The 23,283-nt window shown below is 39.2% G+C and overlaps 1 protein-coding gene across 1 annotated transcript in view; it reads left to right on the plus strand.

Annotated features, from left to right (window-relative positions):
- Positions 1-23,283, plus strand: part of LOC124119962 — a 46,438-nt gene that overhangs the window by 15,320 nt on the left and 7,835 nt on the right. The window contains exons 12-26 of the mRNA XM_048386900.1: positions 2,787-3,002; positions 3,351-3,470; positions 3,678-3,787; positions 4,649-4,770; positions 5,933-6,054; positions 6,333-6,465; positions 11,380-11,504; positions 12,050-12,178; positions 12,888-13,061; positions 14,450-14,606; positions 15,653-15,756; positions 18,063-18,188; positions 19,033-19,170; positions 20,213-20,395; positions 22,714-22,921. Of these exons, the coding sequence (XP_048242857.1) occupies positions 2,787-3,002; positions 3,351-3,470; positions 3,678-3,787; positions 4,649-4,770; positions 5,933-6,054; positions 6,333-6,465; positions 11,380-11,504; positions 12,050-12,178; positions 12,888-13,061; positions 14,450-14,606; positions 15,653-15,756; positions 18,063-18,188; positions 19,033-19,170; positions 20,213-20,395; positions 22,714-22,921 (2,167 nt within the window). The remainder of the gene's footprint in view (positions 1-2,786; positions 3,003-3,350; positions 3,471-3,677; positions 3,788-4,648; positions 4,771-5,932; positions 6,055-6,332; positions 6,466-11,379; positions 11,505-12,049; positions 12,179-12,887; positions 13,062-14,449; positions 14,607-15,652; positions 15,757-18,062; positions 18,189-19,032; positions 19,171-20,212; positions 20,396-22,713; positions 22,922-23,283) is intronic.

Below are 23,283 nucleotides of genomic sequence, written 5' to 3' on the forward strand. Positions count from 1 at the left end.
ATAAAGCAATAGATCGGCCTAAATGGGAGTACAGTTGGTGCCTATAGGGGGAGGCTACTCTTTTCCTAATTGCCTCTTCCCCAAAGTTTACATAGATGTTACCACAGAGAAAGTCCAGCAGTTCACATAGTGTTTTCTCAATAAACTTCAGATGTCATTTGCGTTCTTTTTTGACAAATTGACGTAAACCTCTGAAGAGAGATATAAAACCGATCTATGGTCACCAAGTTTTGTAACAAAAGCCTAATGGTTCCAGTGGTGTGCGAATTTGAAAAATCAATAGTTTTGACTGAATAAAACTTGTTTCAAGTTTTCCGAAATCCCTTGAGTTTTTGAGAAACACATGATATTAATTCTTAGTAAACTTCAAATGACATTTGTTTTCATTTTTGACAAGTTGACCTGAACATGGATATGTAACTGTATCTACGGTCACCACGTTTTATAACAAAAGTGCCATGGATCTAGTGGTGTATGAAGTATATAAATATTTTCAGAGAATTGAGCTTGTTTCAATTTACGCAAATCCAATGAGTTTATGAGAATCCACGTGATATTAATTCCACTTGTCTCAAATGCTTTCTGTCAATATAAAGAAAGTCCTTGATTGTATTTGAGGGTTATGGTTAGTCTTGAGACAGGGATTTGGTGGTACATTTGTCCCAATGGTTCCTTAAGGAGAGACAACACATCCTGCAAATGAATGGTATTATTTGGCCTTTGTTCTTTCTTGTGAGCATGGCGTTTTTAGGGTGCTGGAAACAGCCACAATACATTGACGTTCGTCAGAGAGATTGTTGCACATAACAGTCGAGTCCAACGTTTTCCTCTGGACATTCTATAATGTCGAATGCAGTAAAGGCTATTAGATGGGATGGTATACCCGTTCATCAAAGTGGTACCCGTCTGTGACCTGTATCACTTTGGTCTTTCCTCCAACATCAAGCTGAAAAGCCGTGATATAAATGACATACTGTCCAAAGCAACGTAAAACCAAACCCACTCACTCATAATTGTTTCACCCTTGTGCACGTCAAGGGGGAGTTCACATCCAGCAGCTCCAAGTACCACTTCTGTGTAAAGAACAGTTCCACCAGTGCTGACGCTGACACAGCAGAATGGGGTCCCGGTAGATACTGCATACTCAAGAAAGGAGATTGTCCTCCTGGTAAATGTAACATTCATATTAAATTGTTACATACAATGGAGACATGAGTGGCATGCATGGCGGTTCAGGGGCCTGTGTTCATGGGGTCTTTTCCCCTTGCTTATGTTCCAGATTTGCAAGGATTATTCCCATGTTCATGGGTTCGACAAAAGTGGTAAACGTCAAGAGGCTGCTTTACTTCGGGTATTCCTCCCACAGCTGACACCCAGGCATATAACTGAAAGGGGGATACAATACAGAACCACGTCAAACACACAATAACATGAGGTCTTGATCTCTCCCTTGTAATAAACTATGTGCCAAGCGCCCCGATACCGTACCGTTTGATGTAAGTCTGTAATTCGGGCACCGTGAAAGCGGAAGGTCTGTGGTTCGATCCCTGACCGCGTCATACTAACGTTAAAAGATTACTACGAGTAAGCGAACATCATATGTGTCTCTTTGCGTGATGTTCTTTAGTTTCGCCTGACAATATAGCAACCGGTAAATGTACTGGTTTGACAAACTGTTACAAATCGCCGAGCACGTTGTCATTAAAGTAAAAACCCTTTCCGTAGCCACAAGAAATCTCTTCTCGGTTGTACGATTCCGACTTTCAGAAACATGTGTTTGTGAATCACTGTCAAATAGTGATAATACCAGGCGTTCCCCAAAACGTAAGTGTGTCCTGCAAACACAAACACATGCAAAGACAACTCATTTGTTCACCCGAACACGTGAACATATGGCACAAGTAAAAACAGGGAGTTGCATCATTTATGTCACTTATGCGTCACTTTTGGAAATGTCCTCAACGTGTCTTGAATGTTGTAACCTTGATCAAACAACTCTTATGATGCTCTTTGAAATCGTGGAAGGAAGTGCATGATCGATTGTACCTCAAAAGTTGCGAAATGCTGGAGCAGCTGTAATATTGCTCGACATAAAGGGAAAACTGACTGTGAGAACGTTGAAGTCATCCCTCTTGTCATATAGCCTTGTGGAGAGTGTTTTGTCACCCTGAAACTTTATGAATAGATCTAAAAGTGAAACGGAAGAGGCGGTCTCACTGGTCTCCATTACTGCCAGATCAGATTAATAAATCCTTGGAAGGTAGACCGCCTCCGAGAAACACAGGATATAAATTTCACTCAAATACTTTCTGTCAATATAAAGAAAGTCCTTGATTGTATTTGAGGGTTATGGTTAGTCTTCGAGGCAGGGATTTGGTGGTTCATTTGTCCCAATGGTTCCTTAAGGAGAGACAACACATCCTGCAAATGAATGGTATCATTTGGCCTTTGTTCTTTCTTGTGAGCAAGGCTTGAAACAGCCTCAATACATTGACGTTGGTCAGAGAGATTGTTGCACATAACAGTCGAGTCCAACGTTTTCCTCTGGACATTCTATAATGTCGAATGCAGTAAAGGCTATTAGATGGGATGGTATACCCGTTCATCAAAGTGGTACCCGTCTGAGACCTGCATCACTTTGGTCTTTCCTCCAACATCAAGCTGACAAGCCGTGATATAAATGACATACTGAACTGTTCAAAGCAACGTAAAACCAAACCCACACACTCATAATAGTTTCTCCCCTTGTGTCGTCATGTGACTCATTTTCACAACCACCTTTTCAGGTTTTGAAAGTGGATACGTCAAATACGACAACCTTGCCGGAACCACAACAACCACATCTGGATCCCTACCCGACGGCGTCTATGATGCAGACACTCGTCTTGATTTCTGTTGCCGTGACGACGGCTACCCTATTGTCCCACTCAAACTCCCAAACACTAAACCCTTCATCTTGTTCCGCCACAAAGGAGAAGCCGACTCCTGTCAAGAAGTTGATGGTAAGACGGCGTCTGATCATCTTCAGGAGTTTGTGTAATATGTTTGTGATGGAGCTGTCACGCCACTAAATCAGTAGTGAAATATCAGATTACTGATGATGGGCAATTATGTTATGTTACAGTGTCTCATTGTTATTAAAATAAGACTTCACACTTCTTTTGTGTCCATATGGGAATGAAAATAAATAAGATTTTAAGTATTTGAGTGTCATCAATATGTATAAAAGCGCATATATAACACATATAGCGCTTAAAACAAAAATGAAATATATCAGAGAGTGTAACATTGCAATAATATTCTTAAATAATAATACCGTTTACCTTAAATCATTAAATTGTTAACTGTAGGGATGTTGGCGAATCCTGAGTTCCTGAAGTTTGACGATGACAACGAAGGCCAGGCAGCCTACAGCCCGAGTTTACTGGCAAAAAAATTCATTTACTGCTACTATGTGCCTGCTGAACGAGGTTCGTAAAGCCCTTTCCTTTTATTCTGTACTGGGGACAATTTGTTTAAAGTATCAGGTTTCTCAAATCATCCCTGAATGTTATTTCGTACTCAATAAAGAGAAAATATCATTTACTAACTGTGTTTTAATGCTCACGGTATTGCCATTGAGAGATTAATAATGACAGTGTTCGCGGATATACATACTTTTCTCCACAACTCTGCAGCTTGTGGTGGCCTGTATACCTTTACTAAAGAGAACCCCACACAGACAATCACATCACCTGGTTATCCCAGCTTGTACCCAAACAACTTGGATTGTTTCTGGATATTTAAGGTAAGATCGCAAATAACTAACGCCGTGATATAAATGAAATACTGTCTAAAACGGACTCACTTACACACCCACTCATGTCATGGTAATATAAAAGCACTCACAAATGAAGCCACATGACAATAGTTTCCTTTTTATTCAACATTTTGACATTTGTTTTCCTTTTGTTCGTTTGTCATATGACCCAGTTTTCTCTGCACATAATAATTAATCCGAGGAAATGATATATAACAATATTTCATAATACAAAGTTAATATTGCCGATGCGATGTAAATTTTAACTCACTCACTCACTCACTCACTCGCTAATACAGAGATACTAACAGAAAGATAATAGAACAATATTCTGGTTCACCATCAAAGAGTGACGGTCGGGTAGCCTAGTGGTTAAAGCGTTCGCTCGTCACTCCGAAGACCCGGGTTCGATTCATGACACGGGTACAATGTGTAAAGCCCATTTCTTGTGTCCCCCGCCGTGAGATTGCTGGAATATTGCTAAAACTGACGTAAAACCACACTCACTCACTCACTCACCATCAAAGATTTGATATGTCCTTCAGGTTATTGCACTTTGGCCCAACACGGACATCTTGTTACACTTCTACATCGTGGGTTCAAATCCGGGTCCACCCTGATAATAATTCCAAGTTTGTCAGCACTTTTTCCGTTGGTGTCACCAAAGTGGTAAATGTCTCAAATCTTCATCACTTCAGGCTTTCCTCCCTCTCTAACCTGACCTGTTTGTTGTAACCAGTTTGAAGGGTAACGGTATTTGACTGTACGGGGTTCCTGTTATTGAGAACGGCGTTCCTTTAATTTAACACTTCTGACATCAGATGAATATATTGTAACTGATTTAAACAGGCGCCAGAGGACTCAACTATTTTGCTGAATTTTGATGACTTTGACATCGCTACTTCATCAACATCAGAATGTGAAGATGAACTTCGTGTTAGATCTGTACTGCTCGGCGAAAACCCCTTCACGTAAGTTAAGCGGCAAAATTTAATATTTATCACTGACCAATCACAGAACTCCTTGGAGAGGAAGCCAACGATCGTGGTTCTCCTTGATTATCAGTCTTGGTTAGTGGGCACCATACACACCACCGGTGGAGCAGGATATATTCACCTTTTCGTAACTACCTGGTGTCATCATTATTTGTTAGTGATTCATAAACATATGTTATAAATGATAAAATGGGTATTTGTTTCTTACGATTATAGAAATAATCTTTCATTTCACCGATGTGACAATGTCCACGTCCTCCATCACTTGTGTCTCTCTTCCACATTAAGTTCTGATGCAACTGAAAAGTACTAAAAGGAAACAGCATAACACAAAACCCGAAAGAGATCTGGCAGCAATATCAGCTTGTCTTCTTTATTAACATAATCTTGCTTACATTCTCTGCATAATCATTACATATAGTTTCAATAACAGAAATTGGTAAGCATGCTGTGATGTACCGTAATTACTGTAAGATAATATATGTACCTTGTCACCTCCTTCATCTACAGATAATGTGATGTACCGTAATTACTGTACAGGAATATATGTACCTTGTCCTTTATCTACAGATTCTGTGATGTACCATAATTACTGTAAAGGAATATATGAACCTTGTCCCCTGCTTCATCTACAGATGCTGTGATGTACCGTAATTACTGTAAAGGAATATATGCACCTTGTCCCCTGCTTCATCTACAGATGCTGTGATGTACCGTAATTACTGTACAGGAATATATGTACCTTGTCCTTTATCTACAGATTCTGTGATGTACCATAATTACTGTAAAGGAATATATGAACCTTGTCCCCTGCTTCATCTACAGATGCTGTGATGTACCGTAATAACTGTAAAGGAATATATGCACCTTGTCCCCTGCTTCATCTACAGATGCTGTGATGTACCGTAATTAGTGTAAAGGAATATATGCACCTTGTCACCTCCTTCATCTACAGATAATGTGATGTACCGTAATTACTGTAAAGGAATATATGTGCCTTGTCACCTGCGTCTTCAGATACTGTGATGTACCGTAACTACTGTAAAGGAATATATGTACCGTGTCCTTCATCTACAGATATGTGATGTACCATAATTACTGTAAAGGAATATATGTGCATTGTCACCTGCGTCTTCAGATACTGTGGGGAGTCCCTGCACCGCACTATCCGGACTGTACGGAACACACTGTCTCTCAATCTCCGGACTACACCCGAGGGGCAGAGGAAGGGCTTCAAGGCTCAAATCAGTCTGGTCACACGTACGTTTGTTTATACATCTCTTCATTTGTTTGTTTGTTGTTGGTTTTTTTCTAAATATATCCCTGTAAACTGTATTTAATCGAGTTATTGTCAAGTGTTTGGTGCTACTGACTTTCACTATTTCTACATGTACACCAGTCTCTACTGCCACGGCAATATTTATACCTACACCTTGACTGTTTCTGAGCACGCCAAAACATAATGAGATCAAGCATTTGATTAGGTTCACATCTTTAATACGATTTCATGTCATGTATTCCTTCTGTGAATTCTTCAGCTGAAAATCACTGCTACCGGATGGATGACAAGGGCGTCACGTACAACGGGAATGTCTCGTTCACGCGAGGTCGCAAGACCTGTCTTCCTTGGAGTCAAACAACCACGTGCCCGCATCACCTGTTTAATCCAAGGTAAAACTCTCGGGACAGTCTCTCTTTGAACAGAAGACGAAATTATCAACAGTCACAATCAAGGATTCACTGTTATAACGCATGTCTCCCTACTCAAGTAGTAGTATATGTAATGATGGTTCTGGACCACTTCCACTTGAGCCAGATTTATATACCTATACTAGTACTACAGATGGACTTTTTTATGTCAAAACGCTAATGCGCATCAACGGTCGTGATGAGATTAAGTTAAATTGGCTCTAGCTCACCACTACCTGGAGCCAATTCATACACATCAGCCAATCACAAATTTGTGGAAAGAGCTGTATGTCGGATTTTTGTGGAATCCATTCCATTGCAATTAGAAAAGGGCATATTCGTGTTCTGTATGAGATATTGGGGTCAAAGGTAGTTACTGTTTATGTAAGAGTCACGGTGCTGACAAGAAACGGTTTCAAATTATTTATGAGAGGAAAAAGGCTTACCAAAAAGAGATAAATAGATTGGGTAGAATTCAAACCAATTAGACATAAGTTCACATGCATTTATATATCACAATGACTTATGTTGTCAGAGAGCTGAAAGCTTTGGCAACGCAAAGTGTTCTATGTGGGTATTCTCGAATGAGAAAAGCTGAATTGATTGATTTACTCGGTTTGGAATACAACAAACCCCAGACTGTTAGAGAACTCAAAGCCCAAGCAAAAAACAGAGAGACAGGGCTGAGAAGTTATTCTCGAATCAGAAAAGCTGAATTGATTGCTTTAACAGATAATAATCAATCTGATGATGTGGATAAAAATAATCAACCAGTTGATGAGTTAAAACTTGTACCCACAGCCGGCGTTGGTTAATATCTAAGAGGTTGGAAGATGGATATTAATTCCAACATGGATGTTAATGATGTTAAGCCCATCGTATCGACCAAAATAATGAGGAGTCAGATGATTTAAATAGTATAAAATACCAGCTGACGGTAAAAATGTCATTGAGTAAAAGTAACGCAGACAATAGCACTGAATATACTGAACCTTATTTTAGTAGCAGTCAAGAAGTTATAACTGAATCTGATACTATAAGCACATCGTTAGATACATCAATTCAGAGGATACAAGAAACTTTAGAAAGCTGGACTAATAGAGGTTTGGATTGGGGTGTGGATAAAATCGATAGTTTGTATTTAGATATAGCAAAAAAAGCAAAATAATTTAGCTATAAATGTTTTCGGACATTCTTCTAAAGGAATTGTTGTACACAGGATAAGCTCTGCTCCGGAACATATTCCAAGAATCAATTCATTTCACATCAAAAAAGATAGTAAATATCATTATACGTGGATAAAGAGTTTAAACAGTCTATTTTTCGATCTAACAAAACATGCTAGAAAGAAATATTTCTGCAAAAGATGCCGGCATGGGTACAGCAGACAAGATCTATTAGAAGTGCATAAAGAAGACTGCAGAGGTGTTGGACAGACTGCTATCAGGATTGATATGCCTAAAGAGGGGAAACATATATTAAAATCTGAACATTATCATCAAATGCCAGTACCGTACATAATTTACGCTGACTTCGAAGCGCTTATCAAACCTATAGAAAATACTGAACACAATACTGATAGTAGTTTTACGTACAAAACTCAAGAACATATTCCTTGTGGGTTTGGATTTACAGAGGTCCCGATGCAGCGGGAAAGTTCCCAGAATATCTACAAAATGAAGAGAGAATAATCAGGGAAAATTTTTCCTGTGAGAGGGATGATTGGAGGGCCTATCAGAAGTCAACGAGTTGTCATGTTTGTAATAAACCCCTGAATGGGGATTCTGTAAGAGATCACTGCCACGTCACGGGTAATTATCGGGGAGCCGTGCATTACAAGTGTAAATGAATTCTCAAACAAAACCCATCCCCGTTGTGTTTCATAATCTTAGAGGATATGATTCTCATCTCATTATGCAAGCACCCACGGCTGCTTAACATGCATTCCTAACAATATGGAAAAATATATATCATTCTCGTTGACTAAAACTGTACATTATACGGACAAGGGTGGGAAAGCCAGAATAATGCAAAGTAATGGGCTTAGGTTCATAGACTCCATACAGTTTCTGTTATCTTCCCTGGACAATTTAGCTAATGCGAACAATTCCGATGACTTTGCAATAACAAATCAATATACCGATCAGTTAAGGTGTATATCCTTACGAATATATGGATGAATGTTCCAGATTCGACGAAACTAAATTACCACCCCTTGAATCATTCTATAGTAACTTAACAGAATCTTAAATAACCGATGCTGATTATGAACATGCTCTGACAGTCTGGGATAAATTAGGTTGTAAGAATTTAGACGATTAACACGATCTGTACTTAAAAACTGATGTACTTTTATTCCCCTATATATTCGAGATATTTTGAAAAAAACATGTTTAAGACAATACGGCTTGGACCTGGCATGGTACTATTCCAGTCCCGGACTATCGTGGGATGCATTGTTGAAGAAGACCGGTGTAGAACTAAAACGACTCACTGATTATGATATGCACTTGTTTATTGAGAAAGGATTAATAGGTGGTATATCGATGGCAGTGAAAAAGTATTCTAAGGCTAATAATAAATTAGTGGAAGGATATGATCTGAGTAAACCCGACATGCATATATTATATCTCGATGCCAATAATTTGTACGGATTGGCTATGAGTCAACCTTTACCCGTGGGTGGTTTTGAGTGGGTCGATGTGAATGATATGGAAGTGAATGATATCCCCCTCAGATTTCGATAAAGGGTACATACTAGAAGTTGACTTGGAATATCCAAATTTGTTACATAAAGACCGTAACAGTTATCCGCTAGCTCCCGAAAGATTAATGGTGAATAAATATTGGATGTCGGAATATCAACACTCATTGATGGGTAACACTAGGTTAGCTAACGTAGAAAAACTCGTACAAAATTTGATGGATAAGACAAAAATATAGTTCACTACAGAAATCTCCTTAGAAAATACACAGAGTTCTAAAGTTTGATCAAAGCCCTTCGATGGAGCCCTATATAAGGTTGCACATAGATTTAAGAAAGATAGCTACCAACGATTTTGAAAAGAATCTATATAAACTCAGAATAACTGAATAACTCAGTACTTGGTAAAACTGTGGAGAATCTAAGGAAACGTGTTGATGTGAAATTAGTCAGGTCTAATGAGAATGAAAGACTCTGGAAACTTATAGCCAGTCCGGCTTTTAACAGAAGCAAGATATTTGATAACGACTTAGCTGCACTACATATGCAGAAGAGTAATTTAAAGTTCAACAGACCGGTGTACGTTGGTATGAGTTTTCTTGAATTGTCAAAACACTCAATGTTTGACTTTTACTACAACGAACTTAAGAAGCAATACGGCGATAGATGCGAGGTGTTATATACCGACACAGATTCTTTGTTGATGATAATACAAACCCAGGATGGGTATGCAGAAAAAATAGATATGTACGACATGAGCGATTACCCAAAAGATAAATCACTGCACAGCATAGTAAATAAAAAAGTATTAGGTCAGATGAAGGATGAATGTGCTGGGACTCCTATAGCGGAGTATGTCTGATTAAGACCTAAGATATCATCTATAATTAATAATGAACAAGATATCTCTATCCCCCTTAGATACAAAGAGATGGATTGATAAGGATGGTGTAACTACCTATGCTTATGGTGGTGGTGGTAATACTTTATCGTTGGGAAATATGAGCAACTCTTCTTGTACATATGCCCTGCCCGGTCCATCTTTAAGAAAATAAAGAATAGGTTCTCCTCCTTTCATAAACAATCGAGTAATGTTATATGTCTTAAGGGACCATATCGGATAGGTTGTGCGACGTAGGCCTCCCTCGAGTTCACCGGGCTGGTATAAATATCTTATGCTTACTCTATCCAGAAGGTTTTGTTGTTTGCCTCTCCTCGGTGCTGAAGATTCGGAAGTCACAGATTTCATTTTAATCGCATCGGATGGTTTCTTCACGATTAATCTCGTTACTTCATTATTCAGGGCTGATACAACAGCTGTTGATCGTGTCACCAATTCGGTTGATCTCAATCGCTTCGATTTCATTTCGATCCCATACTGATAGCCAAACAAACGTTTCGCTCATGTCCGGTTAAATCTTTCGACGATAGCTTGACTACGATGGGCCTCTTTTCCACCACGCCTGATTTCAACAACGTGCTTTGTTAACAGTTTAGTTATTGATCCCATAAACTCGCGACCATGATCTGCTTGAAATAGCTCAGGCCATTTTAGTGGTCCGCGTCTATATATGCGGCTCAGTGCATTAGCTACTTCTGTTGAATTTTTCGAGCTTAATGACTCTTCCACTACGGTTTAAAGCGTATTTATACGTTTTGCGTCTTACCTTATCATGGGGAAGAAACAAGAAGTCTGTCTGATGAACTTCATTGTTGTAAAAATATCAAACTTCTTCCTCGGTATATAATGCGGTACTGGGAAGTATATTTGCCACAACACTTGATTCTTTAACCAAGCGTTGGCCACATTTTTAGATACCTTAGCCGCAGTGGCTAATTTTTGTATTGCTCCTATACCTTTCCAATATCCTGGTGGGCAATAGTAAATTTTATTCATTATTAATTAATATTGAAGTTTCTTTTAATACGTCTCATGACAATCGTTGAATCGCATCAACGTTTATGCATAAACAATTCCATGTGTAGTAGCAGTATAGGTATATAAATCTGGCACCAGTGGAAGTGGTTCAGAACCAACATTAGATATACTACTCAAGTAGAGGCATGGCAGAGTAGTCTAGTCTTAGTCTCATTAACAGCTGTTGTGGTTGTTATTATTCTCAATAGCAGCATCGTCATTGTCGTTCATGTTAATATTATTATTATCATCATCATCATCATTATTTTGTCAGTGACGTTAAAGCCAACTTGGAAGAGAACTATTGCCGTAACCCTGACAACACGTTCCGGCCGTGGTGCTACACGGGAGTGTACGAGGGGCAATGCGACAGGGACTACTGTGATGTGTGTCAGCTGGGTGAGTGTCCAGAGTCTGTTCATCAGGGACTACTGTGATGTGTCTGTCCACGACCATAGCCCAGGCTGATACACTTTCACCTCCAATAAAATACTTTGTATTCGGTCATGGCATTATCAGGGTTTATGTTGTCTTTCAGAAGTCAGAAAACCCTTTCCCTGGGGTATCTAGCTACTCAACACATAAGGAAGATTAAGGCCATATACCTGTATAGTGCTGCATGTCGAAGCAGCTCGATATTGGGAGAAACGTCTATGAGCATTATTCAGGAAATGTATTCTGTGTTAAGTGATCTCTGGAACCTATCAAACCTTATTGTCGGAAGAATCTATGTGTCTTCATACTTTTACCGTGCCTACATCTAGAGAATGTTCACCAACTGTGTAATTAAGGTAAATAAATGTATTCTGACTGACACTGAGAATTGATGTGGTATGATTGTGTACGTTGTGTATCTCATGGCCCATCTGTATTATGTATCTATCAAATCTGATGAGCTGTCAGAAATGAATTAAATTGATATTTGGAGTATGACGCTTTTCCAGAGAGCAAGTTCGACAACTACCCTGACTGTGCGGAACTAAAGAAGGCAGGGTTCTGCGAGAAGGATCTGACGAAGGCGAGGGCTGGCTGTGCCAGAACGTGTGACACGCCCAATGTACCTGTAACCCCAGGTAATATTTACCTGTCCATGCATCACATCTGTGTGTCCATACTTCACTGACATTTACATGTCCATACATCACACCTGTGTGTCAATACTTCACTGACATTTACCTGTCCATACATTTCATCTGCGTGTCTACACTTCACTGACATTTACCTGTCCATGCATCACACCTGTGTTTCCATACTTCACTGATATTTACCTGTCCATACATCACACCTGTGTCCATACTTCACTGACATTTACATTTTCAGAAATGACACCTGTATGTCCATACCTCACGGACATTTACCTGTCCACGCCTCGCACCTCGGTGTTCATACTTCACTGACATTTACCTGTACATAGATAACACAGGTGTGTCAATACTTCACTGACATTTACCGGGACATGCATCACCCCTATGCAAGAAAACGCAGTCCCGCAAATCTGCTTGACGGTGATGTTTTCATTGTAAGGTGTATAAGTACGGAAAGTCTTATACATTTTCCTCTTTGGTGGATAACTCTCAATATAACGCCGTCTTGAACAGCATGTCAGTCAGGTTGGTGTAGGAGGACAGCTTTAAGAGATGCAAGTTTTAGACGTTTACCACATTGGTGTTACCCGAACAAGGATATGGGGCTGAAAAATCAAGAACAATTAACAGGGCGAGTCTCGGTTTCTACACTATCACATATTCATGTTCATATAAGTTAATATTTGAACCTTGACAGTGACGACGTGTTCTGCACCTGATGATGTTGCTGACGCTGACCCCGTGACGACGCTGACTTCCAGCTACAACCTCGGGGATACCGTCCAGTTCAAATGTAAATCTGGTTCAGACACCCTCACCAGGACATGTTTGACAGACGGGACGTGGTCCCCCGGAGGATATGTGTGTAGAAGTGAGTAGAACTGTCTGCCCAGCATCTATGCAAGGTGTATACTAATGTTGGTATGCCATGTATATATGGATATATCTGGCTTTTCTGTGTATGTGTTTTTTATATTGTTTAACGCAGCACGTCGCAGTATTCCACCTTCGTGACTGCCAAAATCAGTTTCTAGTAATGCAAATGTGTAAAACGTAATTACTGCACTGATGACGAGGATGCTTGAATGATATATATGGTTTCTTATGTTCTGTGTTTCATACGCATATTCGCTGAGTCACTTGAATACACTCAATATATCGCAAGAAAAAAGTTGTTTAAACTACAGATAGAGGATTTAGTTTCAGAGGACAGATTAGGACAAAATTATATTCATCCTTTAAATCCCTACTAATAAATACAATATATCATATATTATTAATCTGCAACTCCCATGTCGGCCTGTTTATATGTGTAAAGTGTGTGAGGAAAGTCTCAATCTTAGTTGTACAATTCTAATGTTTGTGTTACTTCACTTTGTGCAGATATGGTTCTATTCTAAACTTTAGTTTATATGTTTTATATACTGACATTGAAGAAAGTTTGCGGACATTTTAGAACCAATCCGAAGTGAAATGATCCTGTAAACTATTTTTCAAAATATTGAGGAAACATGGACATCTAAAAACATTTTCTCTCACTTACTTCTTTTTTCATTTATCCTCTTACTTGATTGATTCAACTGATGCCTTATGCATTTCTTGCAAACTAACATTAGATTTCTTTGAAGAACTGAGTTTGAACCAATATTTTATCATGTGAACTTTATGATATGGTATTAAAGGGAACCTTCCTAACACCCCAGAAACTTGGAAATCCCTTGTACTCTCTGAAACTGCTAGTGTATTCATACAGAATTGTGTGTGGATCCTCTCGATACTCTCTGCGTTTTGCCAATCCCATATTTCACAACCATAATTCACAGAATCCATAAGTGGCGCCACAAACAACTCAAGTGAAGACCCAATATCTATCTCATTTCTACTGATGTCTTTAAGTGATGCATTGCAAGCCTTAATACCCGTCTCTGACATGGTGGTAATTTTATGGGAATGTTATATTTCGGATAACACATTCTTAGTTAAGTACATATTCTGGTACTTTTTGGGGTTGAGTCCATGCATATTACAAAGAATGTGTTATCCCAAATATAACATTGAATTTATGTGACATTTTAAATAATCTATGGTCTAAAACGTTTGTAAATAATTTTTCAAAATTACACAACAGAGTTATGCCTCTTGAATTTTTCCAGTCATCCACACTTCCCTGTTTTATGTAAACAGATGGGAAATGACCACTTTCTAATAAACAATTAAAAAGGTTGCAATATTTGTATCTGTCTTCACTGACTTCCCCAGGTTGCCCCAATGGCTGGCATTTCTACAACGGCGACTGTTTCGTGTACGTCAACGTGGAGAAGAACTATGCTGATGCCGTTTCCTACTGTCAGACGCTGGGAGCTACAGTTGCCCCCACCAAGAACATGAAGGAACTAGAATTTGTATCAGCTTTACGGTAAGAATTAACCAAAAGGATTAATATAGTTGGCTATGATCCTCTCAGTTGCTAACGATCTACTGGCGATCTAATCGCGTAATAATGGCGGCCTGGTCGCTATCTACTGGAGGTCTGGTCGCAATGCTACTTCGACTTCTTGATGATTATATATCTATAAGTATGGTTGATCCGATTGCTGGTATCTACGGGATCAAATCTGATCAAATGGTTTGAATTCATTATCACCAAACAAGTGGCAATCAACGTTAATGTCAATTGTTCTTGTGAGGATCGAACATCGGACAAAATGAACTTTGTTTAAGAGTTGGTGAAATGAGTTCACTCTATCATGTTAACATTACACTGACTTATGACAAATGCAACTCTTTTTTATTGATGAAATACTGTATTTATCTAAAAACAAAATACCGGAACTAATTTCAGTCTGCCTCAATGTCATCAGGGATTTTTCAGAGAAAGATCGTGAAGATCAGTCAGAAAATATGAGATAACTATAAAATATTCGCCTGTTTTTGTCATACAACATGCTGACCACTCATTCAGATATCAACTTTGGCAGGTCACTTCTTGAGATTAACATGCTTTTTGGTCAGAAAAGACAAATATCCTTCATATTTAGGTTTGGATGATCTAAGCCATTGAAACACCAACCGAGCTTCGGTTGCAAAAAAATGTCAGCCACAGTCAACAGTAATCTATGGAATACCACAAGGGACATTGTCGCGTTGCTGTAGTGTGTCCCACCCAAAATCAAGTAAAAAGCGTCAAAATTGGCCAAAGTGTGACATTGCCACAATGTGACAACACGATATTTTGGACCTTTGTGGCATTGTCACATTGTCGCACTTCGAGTAATCTTTTAAATTTTACCAACCCGTGACAATGCGAGAACGTGACATTTTTCAAGGTCAAAATATGTCGCGTTGTCGCATTGTCGGCCCATCAAAAATGTGTAAAAAAGGCGTTAAAATGCTCGACAACGCGACATTTTATAGTAATGTATTTTTTCTTCATGAATATATTCAAGTGCTTTGTGTTTTCAGGGAAGACGGCAAATACATTTGGATCGGTGGCACAGACATTGACACTGAAGGGTCGTTCAAGTGGTCGGATGGCACCCCCTTTACCTGGACCAACTGGGAAAACGGTATTTCACTCCATCTTTATTCACTGCAAGGATAATATTCAGTATGTACAATGCAAATAAGAAATCTAAATGCAAGAGAATAACCAGCCTTGATTATACGCCGAAACAGATTCCATTTGGCGCAAAGGGCACGACAGCTATGAAAATGATATTAATGGACCACTTTACACCAGTCATGACACCGCCAATGAAACTGTTCCTTGAGCATAAGAACTCTCTACTAAAAGCACAGACTCCATTGTAAGATACGTCCTACTATATCATAAGCGTGTGTTTATATATCACTGTGAATATTCAGGATACAATTTCGGTCACTGATGCGTAAGATTTGAAAATGTATTAAGCTTTTTGAAAGCTTTACTGAGGCCTCAGATGTTGTAACCCTGGTCGACGAACATTCACGCAAGTGTCATATGAGTGTCATCTCGTTGGAATCTTCGTGGACAGAGCATGCTCTATTTTACCTCGAAAGTTTAGAAAAATAGATGCTAAGTGCAATTAGTAAAGTTAAAGTCATCGCTATTGTCAAACAGTCATGTGGAGAGGTTTTCTTTGTCACCCTGAATCTTTATACCAATCACTTGATTGTCTGGTCCAGACTTGATTATTTAAAGGCCACTGTCATTTAACTCGAATATTGCTGTGTGCAAGAAATAAAGATGCACACATAAAAATATGAAACACATGCGGCTGTTGCACTGGTCCCTTTTATTTCTAAGGCAAATATTGAACTTTAATAGATGGTCAATATACCTGGAACTTTAGTTCAACGTCTTGGCCAAATTCCCGAGTTTTGATTTTGCAGATCCTTGCAGAATTTCTGACGATTCATATGCGTAAAGTAAGAGATCAGCACGTGGAGCCAGTGGGGATGCCTACTTCTTGCCTCAATGTCTTATCCCAAATTTGTCATGCTATCTGTGAGAAGGTCCACTATTTCCCATAGTTGCTTCTCATCAAAATACAGATGTCATTTGCCTTCATTTTGAACAAATTGTCCTTGACCTGAAAATATAGAGATGCAAGTGAGTGACAAATGTCCCATGGATCAAGAATTTAACTTACGTGTTTTCTGAGATTACACAATTTTGTAAATATCACATGGCATTTTTTCCACTTATTTCAAATACATGAAGTTAATATATTGAAATATACAGCGTCAACGACAGAGTACAATCATTCTCGATTGGGCGTAAAAGGCAAAATAGTGGTGACCATTCAGTAAGAATGGATCACTGAAAATCAGTGATGACATCAGGTGTTCGCGAAAAGGGTAAGACTGTCCAATTCCACCTGTTGCTCCCATAACTCACACAATTTGCATACACACCATGGTGTCGAACGCCTCACATCAGTACTTCCGCCATACGATGACGGCCTGTATACAATTGTGTCTAGATAAGACAACCCCGTGATAAAGGACCAGACAATCCAATGACATGACAACACGTTTACTGATTTTGTTGAAGCTAAAAACAACTTGTTAATTTGTTTATTTCACATGATACAATATACATACTGTGCATTTAATTAGTTAATGCTTTAAAGTGACTGACGAAAACATGGAGGACATATTTTAATAAAGCCACAAATAAGTAAATTTAAGATAAAAAGAGTTCAATCATGTTTGATGATACTTGTATGCACACCTTCGTGTATTTGCAAAAGAGAAACATTAATTTTGAGCAAAGGAAAATATTCTCGGCCGGTCATGTACGTGCCCATGGGCGAAATTTTCAAATAACGCCACAAATGTAGTTGAATTAAGTAAAAATAAATTGAATCATGTGTCACGATGCTTGTAGACAAAGCTTTATGTATTTGCCAAAGAAAAACCTGAGTTTAAAGCAAAGGAAAATAGTCTCGCCCGGGCGACATAGCTTAATATGGAGTTTTATAAAAAACAAACAAAAATTCGTTTTTCTTTTTTATGGACCAATGAGAACAGCTTGTTCAATTTTGTAAATACCTTTGGCAGAAACTGGAGTCCAAGAATTGAAATGGAACGTGTTTTATCTTAATTTAGAATTACGTCCTTTCTTGATCCATAAGTCGGTCCTCAAAGTATTTTGATTCACTTCTATCCGGGTTAGAATCGGTCTTCTGCATCGCATGCTTGTCGCAAGAGGCCAATAAAAGGATCACGTGGTCAGGCTCGCTACTTGGTTGATGCATGTCATCTTATACAAAGTGCTCAGATCGTTGTGCAGGATCTCAATCACTAGATTGTCTGGTCCAGATTCCATTAATTACTGAATGCTGTTTAGACGGCGTTAAACACTCACTCACCCACAACTTCTGTCCAGGTCAGCCCAACAACTACGGCAACAAACAGGACTGTGTAGAAGCATATACAGAGAAATACCAGCATCAGTGGAATGACCTGTACTGTTCTTCTGAGCGTACGTTTGTCTGTAGCAGGAAGAGAGGCAGTGAGTATATAACACCTTGACTTAACCTTGGACCATAACAATACTAACGGGCGGAACAGCACACACAGTGTACATATGTACTTTCCAAATACGTTGGATGAACCTGTTACCGTAGTGAAAACATGTTTCCTGTGAAGACGTTCATCATTGCTAGTACCTGTAGCTCATATAGACAAGATGTATCATCCATACATGTTACATATGTTCATCATTCATCCTACAAATACTAACTTAGAGGAATAATACATCAATGTTTCATTCATGTTGCCCCTGAGGTGTCAAAAATAGCTTAGATGAATAATGTAGAGTTCTTTTGTACTCAATGAAGGTATGGATAAGATACAAAAAGTACACTGTATGGGTGATATATCATTATTTCGTTATGTGGTAAAATGCAGAGAGTGAGCTGTATTCTCTTATATCATTCTGTCGTGCGTGTAGCCCATGTCGACAAGATACACAGAGCGATTTCCTTTGATGATATATCAATTGTCCTTGATACACACGTAGACGATATATACGATGTAAGATGATTACACCAGACACAAAGCTTATGTTTCTTATAGGTATCAGGCAGTTGATTCATTTTTCTGCTGGTGAGCAGGCTGCACATGTAATCTACATTTAGAACTTTTATGAGCCATATCTGTTTATATCTTCCTCTCTCCCTGACATAATATGCACACTGTTTGACTTAGTTAAATGGAATTATCTGTGTTATTAGAACGTCGACTGGTAGAGAAATCCTCTTGGGAATGTGCGTTTCTTTTAATCAAATCTGTTTACATATAATAATGCCTTCAGTCTTTGTGTTGTTTGCTACTGATAAAGTTGTTGCCTTCAGGTCGTTCCATCTGTGTGGACCGGAGACAGGACTGTAACACAATCCTGAAATCATCGCCTAAGGCCTGTGTGGAGTATGAAAAGTTTGCAGGGGAGCAGTGCCCTCTAACGTGTGGAGTTTGTAATGAAAGCGGTTCATGTATGTTATATTCTTGACTAAAACAGTTTGCATTTCAAAAGTATATTGCAGTATAGGACTGTCTTTCGTTGCTTAACGTGCATCCAACATTCTGTTGCTACCATCTGGCAACGTTCATATGTCGCGTAGTACATATAGCTCCCGCGTAATACTAATCGTATGAAACTCCTTAATAGTTCTGATATCTGACGAGTGAAATATAATTTTATTTGTTACTTGCCGTTTATAACTTGCTGATTAGCTAGGCGATCCGCAGCACAATGCAGTTGTTTTAACATGATAATACTTCAAACACGTCAAAAATTGACACGTGCTAATTTAATACAATATAACGGCCAACCTTTAGAACTCAGGGATCCGTTCCACAAAGATATCGTAGCGCTAAGGTTATCGTAACTCCCTTAATTTAATGTTGACTCACGGCTGCCGTTACGCTTCGATCGCCTTGTACATCGGGTCCTGCACCGCAACATTTACAATCACGATACGCTGTGACATAATTTGTAAAATTTTGTTGCAAGACACACTGGCGAAACAATGTGCCAAAGTTGCTGGCGTGCATAAGCTCCCGTCAGTGATCTCTTCAAGCAATCTCGTTGAATAAGCCGAGGGGTGTTGGGAGCTTTCAATATTTATTTGTGCAATTTGTCCCCTCAGTGCATAAGCACAAGCTTTGGTATTACACATTGTGTAATACAGGTATATATTTATTAAACAGTTGATCTCTTCACGGGCATGTAAGAGAGTTATGACTTTAGGTGTTACCCCCTGGAAACACTTGTAGACCTTATCACCGTTTCCCTCAAACGTGTACAAGCTTTGTACCTAACGATGCCAAGGTCCATTCTATATTATTCTAAGTTTGGGGCTGGTTACATCACCCAGACTTGGTCATTTAAGGACAACCGTGACAGAGATAAAATTTTGCTCACTGCTCATCCACCTACCCACCCTCTCTCCAACATTGTAGAGCAGTTGTCTGCACTGTACGTCTCTGCACATCACCATACTTTACTGTACTGCACTATATTCTCTATTCCAGCCCTCACCTGTTTGGTAGCCGCAGCCTCGACTAACGTCATATTGGAGACAGCTACTGATAAGGTGGCACGTGGTCAGGTGGCCATGTACAGGTGTAAGGATGGCCATGTACGACAGAGTGGTCATCCAGAAAGGGCGTGTCTTGCTGGTGGTCAGTTGAGTGGAAGTGACCTTGTTTGTAAAGGTACGTAAACATATACAATGAAGAAGGCATGAAACGTTTGATGGATAACAACTTCTTCATCGTTTATAACGACGTTTCCGGTCTTATTCCTTCCTCTTCATCATTCACAAAAATGGTTGTTACAGAACCCGAAATGAACCTCCACCGGACCACAATGAACCATTACAATATACAATGTCCAATGCCAGAACATAGTACATCCCTTTACAGACCACAATGAACCATTAAAATATACAATGTTCAATGCCAGGACATATTACATACCTACATTGAACCCCAAATGAACCTCTAAAATATACAATGTTCAATGCCAGAACATAGTACATCCCTTTACAGACCAATATGAACCATTAAAATATACAATGTTCAATGCCAGGACATATTACAAATATTTACTGGACCAAAACAAACCATTACAATATACAATGTTCAATGCCAGAACATAATACATACCTTTACATACCACAATGAACCATTTCAATATACAATGTTCAATGCCAGTAAATACTACATACCTCCACAAGAAGCCACAATGGACCATTACAATATAAAATGTCCAATGTCATAACATATTACATACCTTAACCACCATGAACCATTACAATATCCAATGTTCAATGGCAGGACATATTACATACCTTTACAGTACCAAAATGAACCAATACAAAATAAAATGCTCAATGCCAGGATATATTACAAACATTGAACCAAACAATGAACCATTTCAATATACAATGCCAGTAAATAACACATACCTCCACAAGGAACCACAAGGAACCATTACAGTATACAATGTTTAATGCCAGGACAAATTACATACCTTTACAGGACCACAATGAACCACTACAATGTATGTTCAATGCCAGGACAACTACAGTTGTGAACGCCTTTATATGATTGAAGGATGTGTACTACACACCAAAGAGGTCGTTTCCGTACGATTTCAGTAGGAATTTCTATTTACAAAATGCATGCTATGTCATGTTTAACGAATGCTGCTATTGTCGTAAAAGTTCTCTTGAAGAGGCATACTATTGTTATTAAATAATTTCTTTCTATCTCCTAAAAACGGACCCGTGAAGATCCGGGATAGAATAGGTCTTCAGCATGCTTGGCGTAAAAGGCGACTGTGCTTGTGATAGAGGCGACTAACGGGATCGGGTGGTCAGGATCGCTGGCTGGTTGATACAAGTCATCGGACTATTGCTGGCATTAAACAACAACAAAATCAAAATTCTTTACAAATGCCCTTTAATATTAATTAGCACCAACTAATTTTACCCCACGGGACAACACAATCGGGTTGGTGAATATTGAATTGTGTTAATTGGTTGGATTTAGAATCAAAACTCATGCAGGGGCCTCTCGTCATCTTGAATCCGCGTAACTGGATGATAATCATACTGACGTGTTAATATCCACGCCGCTTGTTTTACATTACCATGAGGTGATTCCCGAAAATTCGGTTGACTAGAAATTCTTGACCTGGAAATTGATCGCTTAGCAAACAAACTATCCAACATAAAAGAACAACCCTACTACCTACTGGTTGCAAATAATCAACTGATGAACACAACATTCAGATTACAATGTCTGGTTGAAACAGATTGCTGATTGTCCATATATCCCCATCAACAATGTTCATGTGTATTTAATTATCTCACAATTAATGAATGTCTAATGGTTTTATTTCATCTCCTTTGGGTGAAGCCATTAAAGTATGTTGGTTTGGTTGGTTTGTTATCTAACGCCGCACTCAGCAATATTCCAGCAATATGACGGCGGTCTGTAAATAATCGAGTATTGACCAGACAATCCAGTGATTAACATCATGAGCGTCGATCTATGGCAATTGGGATCGATTAGTTGCATCAACCAAGTAAGCGAGCCTGATCACACGATCCCGTTAGTCGCCTCTAAGTCAACAATAGTCGCCTTTTACGACAATCATGGGTTGACGTATTCTACCCCGGATCTCCACGGGTCCCATTTAAGTATGTAATTTGGCAAATTACCCTTACCACATGCACGACTTTTGCTGTGTTTAGATCGGTACAGTTGAATGGGTATGCATGGATAGTAAGTTGCTTGACTATCATATCATGTTTCGCTGTCGAATCACATTAATCTGGAAAGCCGTTATAGAACTGGCATACTGTTCAAAGCAGAGTTAAACCAAAAATGTACGTTTTGCTGTGGTATTGTTTATGCGAAATCCATGTCCAAAAACGTCTCCTGTTTGTTTCGAAACCCTGACAAATACATTTATATGTGTTCGTGTTAAAATTCGCTGGGACGCCGTTACACTAAACTTGCAGCTGTGGCAACGTCAGTAACTCCCAGCAACAACGTGGACCTCGTCGCCCGACTTGAATACGGTGATAAGTACTATGCTTACCTCGGTGACAACGCCCTCATGAGGATCACCCGAGAAGGCGATCTTACCCAATGGGAATATTTTGCGACAACAGCAGGGAAGGCAATGCTCCAGGTGTGGCGGCCAAGAAGCGACGCTGGAGAAAGAAAGTAAGAAATCAGTTTAATAGTTTATTTTGTTTCTATGTCCAATGTCTCTGTCGACAGCCGCATGTCATGAACGTCGTGTCTGTATCATCTCATTGCTGTTTACAAAATGTCATTATTGGCCTATTATTTTTAAATGAGGATGCGATTGCCGCAGGCGCTCAGGAAACGTGTTCAAAGAAGCAATCTTCGTGCTAAGACTATCATAAACCCCGTTCGCTTTGTGGAGCAGAACCCTGGACCGTTCCCATCATTGAACGGGAAGCTACTCGCTACAGTTATGGCCAACTTTGGGACAGAACATCACTGTAGACCCAGTCCATACTTTGTCATATTCGTGGTGTGGGGGTAGCCAAGTGGTTAAA

The sequence above is a fragment of the Haliotis rufescens genome, unplaced genomic scaffold (genome assembly GCF_023055435.1).
Source record: "Haliotis rufescens isolate VD_foot unplaced genomic scaffold, xgHalRufe1.0.p SCAF_61, whole genome shotgun sequence".
NCBI classification, from domain to species: Eukaryota; Metazoa; Mollusca; class Gastropoda; order Lepetellida; family Haliotidae; genus Haliotis; species Haliotis rufescens.